At 48.8% G+C, this 17,576-nt stretch overlaps 2 protein-coding genes across 3 annotated transcripts in view; one reads left to right on the forward strand and one right to left on the reverse strand.

Moving 5' to 3' along the window:
- The first annotated feature begins 1,644 nt into the window (after positions 1–1,644).
- Positions 1,645–2,196, forward strand: LOC102832223 (chromosome unknown open reading frame, human C6orf120). The gene has a single exon (XM_006876174.1). It carries the CDS (start codon positions 1,645–1,647, stop codon positions 2,194–2,196), a length of 552 nt encoding a protein of 183 aa, XP_006876236.1.
- Positions 2,197–3,120: 924 nt separating this feature from the next.
- Positions 3,121–17,576, reverse strand: part of PHF10 (PHD finger protein 10) — a 25,833-nt gene continuing 11,377 nt past the window's right edge. Inside the window, exons 3-12 of one of the 2 annotated variants that reach the window (XM_006876176.1) lie at positions 14,940–15,070; positions 13,487–13,564; positions 12,678–12,811; positions 12,437–12,586; positions 11,961–12,070; positions 11,019–11,172; positions 9,551–9,706; positions 5,004–5,112; positions 4,566–4,754; positions 3,121–3,206 (exon numbers count right to left, since the gene is read on the reverse strand). In XM_006876176.1, the coding sequence (XP_006876238.1) occupies positions 3,121–3,206; positions 4,566–4,754; positions 5,004–5,112; positions 9,551–9,706; positions 11,019–11,172; positions 11,961–12,070; positions 12,437–12,586; positions 12,678–12,811; positions 13,487–13,564; positions 14,940–15,070 (1,297 nt within the window). Of the gene's footprint in view, positions 3,207–4,565; positions 4,755–5,003; positions 5,113–9,550; positions 9,707–11,018; positions 11,173–11,960; positions 12,071–12,436; positions 12,587–12,677; positions 12,812–13,486; positions 13,571–14,939; positions 15,071–17,576 lie in introns of both variants that reach the window. The other variant, XM_006876175.1, reaches the window with a different exon arrangement.

Here is a 17,576-nt window from a genome sequence, read left to right on the forward strand (position 1 = left end):
TTTATTAGAATCAGTTATGAATCTGGCAGTAATACACAAAGTGGTCTAGTCATCAAATCTGACTGCACATCAGACTCTGGCTCTGTAGGCGGGAAGGGAACAACTCAGCCAGAGGATGATTTCACAATCCTCCGCTGCATCCCTCAGTCTCCTGTCTTGCACAACCACTGCCCCAGTGCCCACGTCAGTGCCAACTCCCTCCTTTTGTTTGTTCTCATCCCCCCAGTCACCTAGTCTTTCTTTCTTCTGAGCCCTTTCAGACAAGTCCTCACTCCCAGGAGAGAGCAAGATCAGGCAAATTCTAAAATTACAATCTGCTGCAGACACTCTCTCCTCTGGACAAGGGCCCCTTCCACAGAAACTGTCTCCAAAGCTGAGTGAGGGCTAGCTTCATCCAGTCTTATGGGACCAGCAGAGGATGCTGGGCTGCAGTGGGAGAGAAGAAAGCTAAAGAGGAACACTGCCTTTGCAGCATCCTGTGCAAGTCCTCTGTCTTTGGTTTTAGTGAGGACACTCTGTTTAAACGTTGAAATCTCCAACCGGGCAGTCTGAGTGTCTATCTGGATGACCTGATTGCATTCCACTGGTGAAAAGAAACAGTAAAGCACTCTTAGATTAAGCTACACAGGGTGGCAAACTCAATGTCATAACGGAGGCAAAAGACAGAAGCACGCTAAGAAGTCAGCTCCAAAGAGGGCCATGTATGGGGGTGCAAGGAATACAGAGAACTACTAGGAGCATGGAGGCCCAGGCTTACAAAGGACTAGGGTCATGGGGGTGCCAGTGGTACAAAGAACCAGACTTTGGGGGAATAGGGTCGTAGTGAAGACAGGATCAGAGCATCTGGCGGGAGGAGCGCGCCCACTCTCCGACGACGGTCCACACCGGATTGCTATCTGTTTGGAAAACAGGACTCTGGGCCGGTGTCTCATCTGCAGGACACCAACTGAAGCCCTCTAGCGGACTCTTAACTCCCGACCCCTAACCCGAAAACTTGATGCTGTACCTTCAACTTCCAACAAGGAATAGATAGACTCACGACTTGGACCCTGCTACCCAGCTCCTGATCCAGCCCTGGCCTGGTCCCCTATCCTCAACTGCAGACACTGATCCGAAAGAGACGCGCTCCCTTCGGACTCCGCCCCCACCGCCGCGTCTCCAGGGTTACGAGTCCCGCCGCCACCGCCGTCTCGTGCACACAACCATTTCTGCATCTCGCGAGAGCAGGAAAGCTGACTCCACCACTGCCGCGCAGCGCCACTTCCGCTTCTCGCGAGAGTCAGAGGCCGCCTCATTTCCGCTGCCCCGCGGCTCTCTCCGGATGCCCCAGCCGTGGCTCTGTGGCCGTGGGGCATATGGCGGTGAGTCTGGGTCCGGCGCGGGCAGCGTAGCGCCCGAGCCCCCTGCTACCCGACTGAATCCACCCCCGGGGCTGCACTCGGGTGGGATCGTCCTCGAAGGCGGGGGACCGGCCTCTTCTCGCTCCCTCCCGCACGTCCCTCCTTCCACGCCCCCCTCTCACGTCCCCTCCCTCCTCTGCACCCCGCCGGCTCCCACGCCCCCGGCGCCCCTCCTCCTCTCACTCCCCCTCCCGCCCTCTCCCAGCAGGCCGGAGCCGGCCCCTGAGGACAGCCGGCAGCCACCATGGCTGCGCGCTGGGGGCGCTCGCTGCTGCTGCTGCTGCTGCTCCTGGCCGCCCTGGCGCTGGGCGCGGAGGACGATGACGTCCCGGAGGAGTGGTTGCTGCTGCATGTGGTGCAGGGTCACATCGGTGCCGGTAACTACAGCTACCTGCGGCTGAACCACGAGGGCAAGATCGTGCTTCGCATGCGCAGCCTACGGGGCGACGCCGACCTCTACGTGTCTGACACCACCCTGCACCCCAGCTTTGATGACTACGAGCTGCAGTCGGCCACCTGCGGCCAGGATGCGGTGGCCGTCCCTGCGCACTTCCAGCGCCCCGTGGGCATCGGCATCTACGGGCATCCGTCGCACCTGGAGAGCGAGTTCGAGATGAAGGTGTACTACGACCGGAGTGTGGAGTGGCAGCACTTTGGCGAAGGCGGCTACTCTGCCGATGGGGTGGCCTCGGGCCAGCACACCTACGACCCCGAGGACGCGCCCCAGGAGGAAGAGTCGCTGCTGTGGACGGTTCTGATTAGTATTCTGAAGCTGGTACTGGAGATCCTCTTCTGAGCACCGGGCACCTGTGGGCCCACGGAGCTGCTCGGGGTCCTGGCTGCTTTGCCCTGGTTGAAATTCAGTGGCTTTTTCTGGCTGGGGAACAGGAAAGCGAAGCCATATGTACTCTTCTTACCTCAATTACCCCAAAAGGAGAAGCAAAGACTTTCAAGATCAAGTTCCTGTCAACAGAATGCGTACAGTAAATGCTTATACTCCGTTTGGAGTATTTATCAGGTGACTAGCGTAGGAGGAGCTGGCTTCAAAAAAGTGTGAAACTGGAATTAAGACAGTGGAATTTTCCGCCAATCTTTTAAAGGGCCTTGAGTGGACAAAATCAAAATAGCAACCTGTGCAGTTAAATCAGTCTGATCATTTTATCTTTTTCTACTTAAAAATGTCTAACGAAGTCACGTGTACGCTTTGGGCACCAGGTGTGACTTGTGAGGAAGCAGATTCACTAGTTGCATGTTCTTCGCTGGGTGTGGATAAGGCAGAGTCTCCTGTAGACTGGAGTGAACGTTGTCCCAGTGCCGGTCAGCTCACGGCAACCCTAAACCCGCAGCACCGCCTTTCCTTAGGCCGTCTGTCATTGCATCGGCTTGGGCTACCTAGTAACTAAATTACCTTATTAAATAGGACCTTGTCTGTTAACTTAGGATAGGCCAGAAACAATACAGCAAGCAAACTGTCCCACTGAGGTTTTGCAGACAACTGAAAACTGAAGTTATAGGGGGGAAAAATAATAGGTGACGAGCTGTTTTTCCACCTGGAATTAAGTTTTAAGGGTAAGAACAGCTAAAACAAAGGTAAATCAACAGATTTTAAGCATAGAGTTAATTTCAAAACATGTTTTATTGGCATAAAAATGAGTGTTGTAAATAAATTGGCACCAAATATTTCACTTAAATGCTTATTACAATGTTGGGGATTTAGAGTTTATCCCTCTTTGCTGTTTTTCCCCCTTCTGCCCACTTTCCTGGGTGTTGGGGGAGCTCGTTGACAGCAGTCACAAACCCAGCGGCCTAGAAGAAAAACGAAGGCAATTTTACAAGGCGCCATTGTGGCTCCATGCATTCTCTCATTCAGTCCATAGCTATCACTACTATCTCCCTATGGATTTAAGGTGGGATGGACCCTATGAAGTTTCTCAAATTAAGGGGAAAACCGTGAATATCCCTTAACCAATGTCATGCAGTAGTTGGGGTGAGCAGTGTGCTACAGAATGGTGTGAACCTTGAAAAATAATGACAGGTAACCCATGATATACTGGCATATTCAAATAACCGCAAATTGCACTTAAGACTGACTGATGAGTTTTGTTTTTTGGGGACTCTGGTCCACAACTTATCGGTAGTATTATTTACTACATGTCATGTAGCACACAATTTGTTGATCTCATTAAATGTAATGTTTCCAAAGACAAAGATCGGATTTATAAAGAATGAAAACAACAAAAAAGAAATCAGGTACACAACTTATGTGTCAGATGTGGCTTACAAGAGTCCTTGGAAGGGTACCTTCTCTTTAGTTCAGTAACAGATCCTAAAATGAAACATCTCTTGAGTTTGGCTCCCTTTCTGCTATTTCTCTTCGCTGCTCACTTGCAGCTGGTGTGTTGTACAGCACCCAACCCCCAGCGCGCCATCGCAGACACAGCACTTGAAAGCACCAACTATTTCCTGGCACAGTGCTGAGAGACTGTACTTCACACCTGATCTGACCTCCCACAGAACTTCTGTGAGGTTTAGCTTCTTAATAACTCCCAGAAACTGAAGAGTCAGGCTTGCATTTTAGAGTACTAACCAGTGTTAGGAGGCCTGGGGCGGCGCCGCCGTGGGTTAATGCACCAGAACTGCAAGGTCGACGGTTTAAGCTCACCCAATACAGGGTCGACTCGACAGCACTTAACAAATCCAGTGTTAACTATGCAAATACGTTCTAAAATTACACAAGTGTTTGTGTACATTTTTAGTCTAAGTACTGTGACTTTTTTCCCCTGGATTCTCTGCATTTTAAAGGAACTGGTACTATCCTGTGGCTTGAGGTGTATAAAGGCCCACTAGTCACTTTGTTAACGTCTTTAAGTACATGATGTATAAAAATAAAATCAAGGCTTTGGAACTGATGTTTTGGTGCTTTAGCTGTTGTAGAAATACAGGACACTGTCGTGCTATGTGCTGAGCTACACTCCTAAGTGTAGAACTCGTGGACTCAGCTCTGGCACCGGGGGTAAACAACCGACGCACAATCCACGTAATCACAGCTCTAGGCCCTTCACGTCATGTCATGTCATGTCATATCATGAAGCTGTTTAGACTTCAGAGCAAATGCTGGCAGAGTCCCACCGCTCAAATCCCGTTCTTTCATTGATCAGTCTTTACCTGACGGGATAGCACCAAGCCCCACACAGAACGTATGGTAGCCTCTGTCACACATGTCACAGAACATCATCTCTTCCTCATGGTGGGGCTGTCCACATACGATGCAGGTTTTACACTCCATACACTGCCATGGGTAGGTCTTAATCATAGCAACAAGCTCCGTGGTCATATCCAGGCAGGAAGGATGGCCTATATCAAAACTAGTGTTAGTTGCATTCCACACAAGGATTTTCACTTAGACGACAATAAAGTACTAGATTAAGACTTCACAAGGATAACGTTGGCTGGTCAATGGAAAACGCACTGGCTGTCTACAGCTTCCACGTGGCCTGCCCTGAGTACTTGAGGACTCGGCTTGAGGTCTAGCTGACAACAAGTCCTAGTTTTTGAAGCCATAAAGAGGGAGTTAAAGACTTGAGAAGACACGTCGGTACTCACCACTGTTGGCACACTGGGAGCAGTGTATAAGAGATTCAGCCTTTCCTTTCTTGTTGGACTCCTTACCCTTCAGACAAATTCCACATAGAGCATTTGGAATGACCTTTGGCTGGAAGGCAGAAGAGGGCTATAAATTCACGCCAGAAGAACTTACTATGGGTTCAAAAGGAACTGCTACTGTATGGCCTTAGTTTTATTTACTCTTGGGGAACCTGTTCGTGAGGACCTTTCTGAATGACAAACTCAACCTGAATGTGCTCAGGGCACAAGGCAGCCTCCTGACCAAAACCTTAAATTTCAATTCAAACAGTTAAGTCCATGGCATGATCTCATGTTAGATTCAACATGGCACATTCTTCCGGTCCACGTGCACAGTAAGCTCTGTGCAATGAGCTAGAAGGAAAGGCCAAATACAGGGCAAATTTCACTACTAACTGGGACAAAACGCAAGTCCCAAATGACCGCTACGTGAAAGTTAGTCTTATTACAAGAGAAAAACTTCAGGCCTAAGCAGCTTACACACCGATTTTGTTTAAGACCTGTTCTCTCCCAAGGCTGTGAAATGAGACCTGTACAATCTGTTACAAAGTCAATGCTGCAGCATTTATCATTGAAGGTGTTTCCTACATGAGGGCCACAAAGGTTTACAGAACTCTGTCAGTAAGTTTCCTCTTGACAAAGCCAATGGAAGAGCTCGGAGATGTAAAAACATGAGAAAAGGAGAAAATCAGTTTTCAGACCCCACCCCACCCCCCAAAAAATGCAGTAAAAAAAATACAGACAGCCTTGCTCCTGCTCCTCTTTGAGATGGAAAACAAAGCCCAGCCCAGTCAGGTATGGATCCTCAGGGACACCTAGGGAGCGGGGCCAGTAAACAGGACTTTCAGCTGGCTCTCACCTGCACTCTGACCACTTGCACAACTTGGGAGAGGAGGGGGAACAAGTATGAGCCAAGAATGGAGTGGAGGTGAGGGGAGCAGGTATATGGACCAAAGAACAGTGTGTTCTCTCAAACTGCTTTCTTGTTTGACCCCACCCCAGCCAGATGCATCTGGTGTTCCCTTTCCTAAGTCACAGAGCCAAAGAGGAGCCTCACACTGTTCTCCCTCAGATGTCAGCTCAGAAATGACTCACTACCACGTCTATCCATAGCCTTGAGGTCAAACAATTTGTTCTTCCTTCTTCCAGCTGTATTTCTGTACATTCTCTTTCTTTGCAAAAGATGACAGAGGCATTCAAAAATAATTTTTGGCTTATTTATTTTTTTTAAAAAAGTCAACCTTATACATGAATATAGTAATAAAAACAATGGCTCTAAACAATCACAAATGTCTCCACAAAATAAATATCATGGAAGTTAAAGCATACATATGAACTTTACTGTAAACTATTCTACGTCTCCTAACGTGTGCATCTTTAGACCCTGCTCCCCCCAACAAAGGATGTGGCACGTGCTCACACCTCTACGTCTCGCCGTGTGCTAACCCTTCATGGTTTCTTCTGTAATCTACACACAAGTCTCATTTTTTCAGAGACCTAAGTAAAATATAACTAGGAAGTGCACTTCCGTCATCTGAATTCTGTTCCGTTATCATCAAATCTGTAACTGCCAAAGCACAGAGCAGAAAGCCACCTCTCCACCCCCAAAACAAGCACAGCCTTTCCCTTGTGGCATTCATGCTCCGTGTAGACAATGCACTTAGTTAATGCTTGTAGTTGAAGTCAGAAACCAGCAGAACAAGTACGCTAACATCTTCTACTGGGATCAGGCAAGTAGCCAGACAACTGAAATTCTACGGAAAGAACTCCTCACAGGAATCCTTTACAAAAGAACAAAAACAAGGCTAGTCATTCACATTCTAGAGTGATTCAAGTTCTACGATCATTCACCTATACATTAAACAGCTATAGTACAGGGCCACCGAGAAAACTCCAGGGGTACTTCTACACTGAAGAGATCACGTGTTCTCACACCAATTTAAAATCCCTCGCACCAACAGTCTTCATTGTGATAACACGATGGCGACACGGGCACATGAAGGCAAGTACTGGCTCTTGGGACTCACTACAGGCAGAAGCTGTCCACCCAGCCATCCTGCTGACCAGGCTCTAACACCACGGTCTCTCGGGAACAGAGGGACAGACGGAGAGTGTACACAACTCCCCTGAGGAGTAATCGATCCCTGTGTGGCCAACTGAGACAGTCGGTCTTACTTCCTGCACTACTGAGGAGAGAAAGAAAACATTCATCCTAACAGTTGTCAGCACTGCAGACGGTTACTTCCCCCCACACTTCCTGCTAGAGCAGTAACTGCAGGTTGCTGTACCCGAAATAACACTAGCCTACCGATGAGGGCCAGCACTGGTGACTCCTGGCAGCAAGGCATCAGACCAAGTATTACTTTTCTTACCACCCACCTAAGAGAGCACTCACCAAGGGTGCTCTAAAACACTTGGGGGAGGACACTCTTTTCTCTCGTAATTTCTTTTTTCCATGAATGTTTTCAGTCTTTCTCCTGGATGTTTGGATGTGTGTATGTGTGTGTGTGTATAAGTAAAATGAAAGCTTCAGCTTAAAGTACCCTAATATTTAGGCACATCTTGGCTTATGAATACTTTTCAAAGAGAGATTCACTTTTAATAAACAGATTCACATTAATTTATTAAATCTAGATACTAATTTTCCATATTTGAAATACCTGAAACATTTTTAGGTGCTAAATATGTTCCCCAGAATCTCTGAATGCTATTCCTTTATGTCAGAGGTGAAGAAGATCCAGCCCACGGGTCATATAAGTAAGGCCCACCGTATCATTTGGTATGGCCTTGCCAAGGCAAACCAAGTTTGTTGTTGTTAAGGGCCGTCAAATTGGTTCCAACCCATAGCGACCCTGTATAGGGTTTCCAAGGAGCACCTGGTGAGCTTGAACCAACCTTGTGGTGGTTTGCAGTCTAGCCCATTAGCCCACAGTGCCACATCAAGACTATGGGTAAGTTAACTGTTTGACCAAATATAGCAAACTGACTTTTAAGTTGAGAACTTTATACGACCCACAAAGTAGGTTATAAATGTTGGCAGATGAGGGGCTCCCCCCCCTGCCTGTAGGTGAATCTATGTTTTCTTGCTATGAAGTCAGTCACAGTGTTGGGTAGCTGCTCAGGGTCAGCCGGGACGGAGACCTCGATTTCTGCATTCTCACTGAGGTCTTTTCATCCATAATTGATCCAGGCTTACTGTGGGGAAGAGCTACTTGACTTTGAAAAGAATGAACGGAATGGTCATCTTCGAGTTGCCTCTCCGACCAGGAGTGCAAGCTAACTTTCTAAATGTAATCTTTGGAGTTCATTTGCTTTCAGTTGCTAAGCATACATTTAAATCTGTAGTTGGGAAAAAAATCCGAGAAGCCATATATATAAGCCCGAGTACAAACATTGCCCATCTGCAGCCAACTGACGCCATGGGAGCCAACCTTGGTGAAGCAAGTTGACAACCTGCAACAGGCTATGAAAACTTGTATCTTCAAGTTGCTTACGAAGACATTTTCGACTAAGATACGAACACACTCATGTGTCCAGTCACCGTCCTTACCTCATGAAAAGAAAGACCAATGAGCTAGCTGCAGGCCGAAGGCCTGGCCGGGCTGAGGGAGCTAGCCGGCTCACCTGTCCCGTGGCAGCACACTTACCACCAGCCCAGACCTGGCGTGCAGGAAGTGGCTGAGTTACTTCTCCTGCACGTCCTTCTGCCCACCGTGTCCAACTCTGCTTCACTGTACCTTCACCATCACCAGGAGAGCACAGACTGATGCTCCCGCCCACTGTTACCAGCCAACACAGAAACTGGAAGCTAAGCCCAACTTCTTACCCCCCCCTTAGAAGGGCACAACACAAGCCGACGGAAGAAACTGCAAAACTAACCGTTACAACCTCCTCCTCAACTCTGGAGACAATCCGATCAAAAAGTTAACAAATACATCCAAAACCAAACGACCTCACCAAATAATGTTTTAATCCTTGTCACAGAAATACATCAACTGTCTGCCAAGTTGATGCCACAAACCAACACAGTGTAACAGGTCAGCTTCACTATTTCTAGGCCTTTGGCGGATGGAACAAAGAATCCTTAGATGAAATCCAGCCCTGAGAGAGGCACTACAGGAACGCGACTGTGTCTAACGGAGGCCGGGCTGCACGCACACACCACAGCACAGTGTGTTCAGTGAAACTAAGGAGTATGGAAAATGCCAGATACTTACGATCTTTACTCTAAGGATGGAAGAGCTCAAGTTCTGCCTGGGAAGCAATTCTGAACAACTCCTACTTTCCTGATTATAGAGGGAACAAAAGGCTCTCGTATACAGGAAAGAGAGGCCATACCACAGCCAGGAGTGGCAGAGAGGCCACCGGGAGAGAAGCGAGAGCAGCGGCCAGCCGACCCACCGAGCAGTGCATCCCCGAGCAGGAGCCCCGGCACAGAACACAGAGGGAAAGACCTCAAGGAGAGAGGCTGTCAGGAAGGAGGCCCGTCAGGGGCTTTTGTCTTCTACCTTGTACCCGGGGACTGATTTGGACAGTACAGTACGTTTGGGAACATCTTTCCGAGGTGTGGCAGCTTTGTCTTTGGACTTGGGTCTTCCCTGTGGGGAGTCCTCGGGGCCGTGAGGCGAGATCTCACCGTCAGACAAGTCCCCAGAAGAGCTGTCCTGGAAACGAAAGAGGACAGCACCTTCACTGAGACGGAGCACAAACAAAGGGAGGACTCAAATTGGCACCGAGAGTGTCGACAATTTAAAGTGAAAAAATCCCCCAACATACACACAGGGCCTCTCTACAGTCAGCAGGCTCCCCCGTCCCCCAGCCCCACGAGAGCCTGGTTCTCAGCAGCTCAGGTTCTGAGGGTCTCTCAGCTGTGGGGAGCACTCAGGCTCTGAGGGACAGCTGTGGGAAGCACTCGTGTTCTGAGGGTCTCTCAGCTGTGGGGAGCACTCAGGTTCTGAAGGACACTCAGCTGTGGGGAGCACTTGGGTTCTGAGGGACAGATGCGGGGAGCACTCAGGATCTGAGGAACACTCAGATGTGGGGAGCACTCAGGTTCTGAGGGACTCTCAGCTGTAGGGAGCACTCAGGTTCTGAGGGACACTCAGCTGTGGGGAGCACACAGGATCTGAGGAACACTCAGCTATGGGGAGCACTCAGGTTCTGAGGGACAGCTGTGGGGAGCACTCAGGTTCCGATGGACGGCGGCAGGAAGCACTCAGGTTCTGATGCATGCAGCTCTGGGGAGACTGATGGAACGCTCAGGTTCTGATGGACACTGAGCTGTGGGGCGCACTGGGGAAGCCCTCCAGTTCAGGACCCCTGCAAATGTGCATGAACGACAGCAGCAAGGTGGCGATTTTCAACATCAGACTCACCCTGTTATTGTTAAGTGCCACTGTGTCAGTTCTCACAGAGCCCCTGCACAGGGTTTCTGAGGAGCAGCTGGTGAGCTTGAACTGCCGACCCTGCGGTCCAGCACATTAACCCACAGCATAGATGCACACAATAAAGAGCGGTCTGCATGAAAACCCAGAGACCGAGGAGAACTTCTACATCGAGTTTCTGAGACTGTCGGTCTTTACAAGAGCAAACGGCCACATCTTTCTCCCTCAGAACAACGGGCAGGTTTGAACTGCTGACTTTGAGGACAGCAACCCAATGCTTAACTCACTGTGCCATCTGAGAACTCTCTAGAAGTGACATGCAGTAGCCTGGTGGTTTTGTGACTAAAGAAGTTGGCAGCTAACTGAAAGGCTGGTGGTTCGGACCTCCGGCCAGTGCACGGGAGAAAGATGAGGCAGGTGGTGCTAGAACCCTGAGCCACCTTGGGAAGCCTGCAGGGCAGCTCTGCTCTGTCCTCAGAACCAACTCCACGGCTGTGGAGCTCGGACCCTTTTTCCAGAGGCGGCGGTGACAGAGCTCAGTGCTGCAGGAAATGGTCGGCCAAGACCCTAAGGGAGAGGTCAGTGCTCTCACCGAAGCGCCTTTACTCTTGCGTTTCTCGTCACCGCGTCCATCCTCGGCATCGTCCGAGTCACCATCACTGTCCAGAGCAGGGAGCTCGGGGTCCAGGGGGGGCTCATACAGCGCCGTGTTCAACGGCAAGTACCGTAGCTCATCAGGGGAATACCTGCCGTGTGAGAGTCGTCTTCAGGGCCCAGGGCACCTGTCCCCATCGTCACTTCCCCCCCAGGTGCCTTTCAGAATGTCTATTCAATTTGATGTTCAAGGGGGAACGCGTTAATAAACAATGAGCCTGAACATCTCTTTCCTAGCCTGATAATGTCAAGCACGCATTTGATTCCTATTCTCAAAAGACAGTGCCACTTCCCTTGACCCCCACCACCCCTCCCCGGGGTGAGGCTGGTGACGCAGACCTACCCCAGAGCTCGGTGCCCCACCCAGGTGGCAGGTACCACCTCAGTCAGAGAACTCCCCTTTCTCTCTGATGGGACAGACCAACAGATAGTATCCTGACTGAGCCTCCTTCAGGCTCTCAGTGCTCCCTGACCATGGCACTGCCCTGGGCACACAGGGGAGTAGACCCTCAGCTCCAGTTTGACTGTGGACACTAAGGCCAGGGTTTAGACACTGCACTGTAACCACAGTCTCTCCGGAAGCAGAGAAAGCAGGAAGCTGGGAGACAAGCTGGGACCCAGGTTCTCAAGTCACTGCCCCACACAAGTGACAGCAGAGGCTGCCGGGGTCACCCTGTGTGCCAATGGGAACAAGTGGATACTGGCTGGGAGAAACCTGGGTAGCAGAGACTGGACACTCAGGCATGTCTGCAGGTCCTTCTGCGAGTCAGAGGACAGACGCAGGGCACCGGCAAACTCTACAGCATGCCCTGAAGCCTTTTCCAAGCACAGAAATCCCACCCCGAGAGCCGATGGGAAAGTCAACGAAATGGCCGAATACCTTTTGTAATACTCCTGGAACTGTCCGGGGATGAGGGCCACTGGGTAGGAACTAACCTTGGTCCGCTCTGTCGAGAGCACCCTGTATTTCCCTTGGGGCACCTGGATTACCTGTGTGAACAGGAAGATCAGTGCCACAAAGGTGTTCTATACGACGAAAACAAGTGTCCCCGCTCTCTACTGCAGCCCACCAAAGGAGCCGCACTCCTCAGACACGGGGGGCAGCCACCTCTAGGGCCAGCGCTGCTCAGGAAAGGTGAGCTCATCTGCTCACACTCAGCAGACCCCAGGACCCAGACCACCTGTCTAAGGTGTCTTCAAGTCAACACATGGGGGTCCCTGAGGTGAGGTGGGATGAGCTTCAGCCACATAGAGACCTGGCAGAGCAGCACCAGCTGACAAGAAGGGCTGGGCCTTGCTAGGAAATGTCGAGCTCCGTCCCAGGGGGAGGGACCACGGGAGCCATAGGTGTCCTACGTGTGTCTGCAGGTCGAAGTAGGCTCTCCTCTCCTCCATGCGCTCCCGGTTCAGGTTGCTGTTAAACGCTGCGGCCTTCTTGGCGGCTTTCTTAATGTACTCAGGGACTCTGCTGGCTTCGACCTTCTGCGTGTTCTGCTGCTGCATTTGCTGAAACAAACACGTGCCGCTGCAGTCCGGTCCTAACCACGGCCGCCACCGCACCCCCCCAGCACGCCTCAGTGGAGCCCGGGCTGCCTACCGAGTACTCCTTGTAGTGGTCCGTGATGCGCTGACGTTCCTTCTCCTGCAGAATGACAGAGTACTCGGCGTGCTTGGCGGGGTACTCTTTGATCATCAAGTCCATGACCTCGTCACTGCGCAAGGCAGTCAGACCTACACGCCACCAGAGCACACATGACAATGTGCCTTGTCAAAATGGGCCGCTTCTTCAAACTACTCGGCATTTCAAAGGCTTTCCAAGATTGGAGCAAAATATTTTAACACCTTTGAAAGCAATAAAAGCTAATATTCATAAAGTCAAACCGTTCAAAAGAGATAACATGACCAAAGTTGCAATGACCAGGAAATCCAGTTTTCAGCCGAGTGTCTGTATTTTCAATCATACTCGTATTATAAAGATACATCCCCTTACTTAAAAACAACTGCTAAACAGATGACAAGGCACACTGAGGTCTGGCCCACAGTAGAAGATATTGAACAATTGATAAAGCACACTTTTAGTGCATGGTAATTCCTAGTTTCCCAGTTCCATACACCAAAGAGCTTCAGTGCACACACACATCATACAGTTGATTTACAAACACCACACAGGCTCACATGTGCATTCAGGGGCAGAGTCCACCAACTGTAGGAAAATGCTTATCCCAGGGCAAAAGGAGATGACCCACAACTCAAGACGGAGCAAACGCGTGCTTCATTCTCCTACAATTTCATCGTTGGACAATCCACTATGGTAACTTTGAAAGACAATTCAGCAGAAGAGACACAGACTCACCACCCACCCCCGTCTCAGAGGCCTGAGGGCCTCATCCTGCAGGCTGCACTTACCCAACGTGCACTGAGTCTCTGTAATGACGTTTAATTCCCTGAGGTAGAGTTTCTCCTTGTGCGACAAATCTCGTCGCTCTAAATCTCCAAGGAAAAGACAAAAGGCTATTAAAAAAGAGTGAGACATTATGCAACTGGAAAGTTTTCTTTACGTTTAGGGTAAAATCATTTTTAAAAAATATATTCATGGATTTTCCAAAGTACTACGTTTTCTATATTCTAAGCACTATTAAAACAACTAAAGAAAAATATTCTGAAGTCAGGAAATGACAGAAGGTACATGAGGGCAAGTCAAAAAGTATTGCTTCTTGTACCCTAGCTCAAACGTGTACAGGTTTATTTCAGACAGAACGTGGTGAAGCTTGTCTCCGCGATCAGTGGACGGGTCGGCTGCTGACCAATTCTCTCAGGAATACATATTCGGTTACCTCCCCCAAAAAGGTACAATCAAACCACTGGCTTTCCAGGGACCAGTTCAATTCAACACAGAGATGTCAGCTCTGAAGGTTAGGACTACCGTTCTGGGATTCTGAAGGAGTCATCCCGAAAGATTTTCTCAAAGCGCACAGGACGACAGGCTTATTAGAAAGAACTTTTCAGGAAACTGAAAACTCGATTGGTACGAACAAGGTCAGGAAAGTTGCAGGAGGGTAATTTCCCATCACAACAAAGTTTCTGATCATTCTTTAAGGGTAGCAAGGTAAACTTTTACCCCGTTACCTTACAACCGTCTTCCTGCAGACTCTTTCTGTTCCCAAAACGCAAAGAACATTTAGAAGAAACACGATTTGAGTCCCTCAAGAATGCCAAAACTGTCATTTTTGACATGGTTTCAAGTCCAAATGTGCAGAATTCCTTAGGAAAGCATTAGAAATGCATAGACTTAGAGAATGTGTCGAGAAACCACAGTTTCACATTTCATGGTCTTCTATGATTTTACAGCAGTAATTTCTGACTCGCCCTCAGACATCAATAATTCTGTGAAAGTGTTTAATCAGGTGCTGGCCTTTCTCAAACTCAGATACAGCTGATGCAGCCAACGCCACTCCTAAGATGCAGGTGCCTTAAATGCTTCTAAGTATGGCTACAAAATGAGTTTCTCACACGGAGAGTGGAGAGAGACGTTAGCTGAATGTGGTTAAGTCAAAGTCAGACGTTGCAAGAATCTCCAACACACTGTCAGTCACCCACACTGCAGTTATCATGAGACAGCATGACTCCCAACTGAGAGACAACAAACCCTGCCAAAGCTGGAACCTGTGTAAGGTGGAAACCCAGCAGAAGAGGAAAACTCAAATACTTCCCACTAAAGAGAGAGCAACAGGAAAACGGGGAGACCGCACCCGTCAAAGGAGAAAAAGCAGCAAGACCTGGAAAAGGAAGGCAGTCACGTAGACTTCCAACTCTTCCTGGTTCTATATGCAACATGCTCCATAAACTCGGACTTTAGTACCTGGGTATTTCCGTTTGAAGGAGGTCACGCCCAAGTACTCGCTGACTTGTTCTTGCAGCATGTAGTAATCTCCCGTCTCGTCAGGGGGCCATTTATATTCTATCAGATTCTCTGCTGGGTAGTAACTGAAACTAAGCACAGAAATAGATGTTAGTCCTTACTTTGGCTTCTACCCACTTTAAATGATATTTTCTAGTAATTCTGAAAGCTATTTTAAGCATTTAAATTCTCAGTCTGTCTCCTACGATTGAAATACAAAGCAGGTTCCGCAATTCATGTGTACCCAAGAAATTCACAAAACAGGTCACTTCCAACTCAAAAGGACAATGAAAACAACATTTTCTGTAGGCTACCAGAGCCCAGCATCAAAGCTCCAGGAACAAAGGCAGGTTTTAGCTATAGAGATCTAAGAGGTGCTCACAGTGTGGTGGTCTCAGCTCTGAATTCTTCCCTTGGGCTTCAGACCCCCAGCCCATCCTCCAGCCACCAAAGTTAGCACTGTGTCTCCTGTCGGCTGGGTACTCTAGGGTAACAGCTAAGAAAGAGACACAAACCCAGAGGCGAACAATGGGCCTTGGTCGAAGGTGTCAGGACACTGTTACTTGTTCCCGCCCAATCCCACCTCTAGCTTTTAGCAGACTGCAGATGAAAGGAACTTCTTTGATGCAGATATCCAATTGACAAGAAATTAACAGAAATTAAGAGTTTTCAGAAATGGTACTGGGAGCACAGGAGCAAAGACAATGAAGGCAGATTCTACCTCACATCAGACATGAACATGAACGCAGTCTGAATCAACGACCTAGGCACAGAACTCAAGCTAGAAAAGTTCTGGAAGATAACATAAGGTTTCTGCACAACCTTGGACGGGCACAAGATCGTTTGTTAAATGAGGCATCAAGCCCATGATCAATGAAAGAAAAAAACTAGAATTGATCAAAACTTAAAACTTTTGTGCTGCAAATGATGACATCCAAGAAAGTGAAAAGACAGCTGACCCAAGGGAAGAAAATATTTCAAAATCATATGTTTGGTAAAGGGACTTCCATCCAGAACACGGTAACAGCAGGCCCACTGTTGGCATGTAGGCTCTGACTCACAGCAGTCCTGTGTCGTGTTGGCTGTAAATCTCAAAAGGCGCAGACAGCCTCAGCTTTCCCCATAAGGCAGCTGGTGGACTCAAACCATCAACCTTGTGGTCAGCAGTCCAGGGCTTACCCTGCAACGTCACTAAGCCTCCTAGGATACACAAAGAATTCTTAAAAATCAACAATAAGCTAAATAGGCAAAGAAAATGTAGATATGACCAAAGAGCACATAATTAGCCGCCAAAACCCCAAAACCATCCACTGCACTGAATCAGTTCCAACTCACAGCAACCCCCACAGGACACAGCTGAATTGCTCCTTAGTGGAAGCAGACAGCTTAATCTTTCTCGCTCAGAGCCACTGGTGGGTTTAAACCACTGACCTGGTGGTTAGCAGCCCAAAGCCTCACCCACAGCACAAGGGCTTCCATCAGCAACCAGAGAAATGCCAATCAAAACTAGTGTTCACACCCACTGAGATGGCCAGGGAAACACTCAATGAGGATGTGGAGAAACTGGATTTCATTCTCTTGCCGCTGAAGGAATGTCCTACGACCCAGCAATTTCACCCTTCAGGATCAACTCAGCAGGAATGAAAACCACATCCACAGACAAACCTGTACATGAATGTTCACAGGAGCTCCAGCCCTAACTCCCAGATGATGGAAGTCCGAATGCCCATCAGAACGACAGATAAAGGGTGCCACATCTATACAATGGAATCCTGGCGTGGCGCTGTGGGTTAATGTGCTGGACAGTAAAGTCAGTTTGATCCACAAGGTCAGAGGTTCAAGCTCACCAGCCGCTCTTGGAAACCCTATACAGGGTCACTATGGGTCGGAACAGACTCAACGACACTTTACAATAACAACAAAGCTCTACAATGTATTGTTCAGTCACGACATGGATCAACTTAAAAATACAATGGTGTTGCCGGATCAGCACTGGGCTGTGAAGCAGAAAACCAGCCGCTCACCCGCTGCTCCTCAGAAACCAGATACAGGATCGCTGTGAGTCAGGACCAACTCGACGGCACTTCAACCAACCAATGCTAAGTGACAGACTGCACATTCTATGATGGAATTTATAGGGAAAGTCCACAGTGGGTGAATCCATACACAAAGAACATAGATTCACGGTCGCTTAGGGGTGGAGAATGAGGAGAAGTGGGGGCCCCCAACTAGCCGAGCACTTAATTACTTGTGTCACCCAGGGACTCTTTGGGGACACACAGCAGGACCTAATTGTCATTCAAGGACAAGACTCAGTCTTGACTCCCTAGATGCTTCCATCTGCTAACACTGAGCTACAACTCTTCAAAGGGTCTTCAGCATCACTACTGTGGTTACTTCTCCAGCAAAGCGGCTGGTCTCCTTATACACCAGGACAAGTCTCAGTGCTGAATCAATCAACTTGGTTTCTTTTCAAATGAGCTTGACAGACCGGCCTATTTGTACAACATAAGGTCGGAGTATTTTCAAAACTAAATTTTATGTATTGGAAATATCGCATCTCTAAGAACCACTCGTCTGTCTGTCGTGCTGTGGTGG

This window comes from Chrysochloris asiatica, unplaced genomic scaffold (assembly GCF_000296735.1).
Source record: "Chrysochloris asiatica unplaced genomic scaffold, ChrAsi1.0 scaffold00361, whole genome shotgun sequence".
NCBI classification, from domain to species: domain Eukaryota; kingdom Metazoa; phylum Chordata; class Mammalia; order Afrosoricida; family Chrysochloridae; genus Chrysochloris; species Chrysochloris asiatica.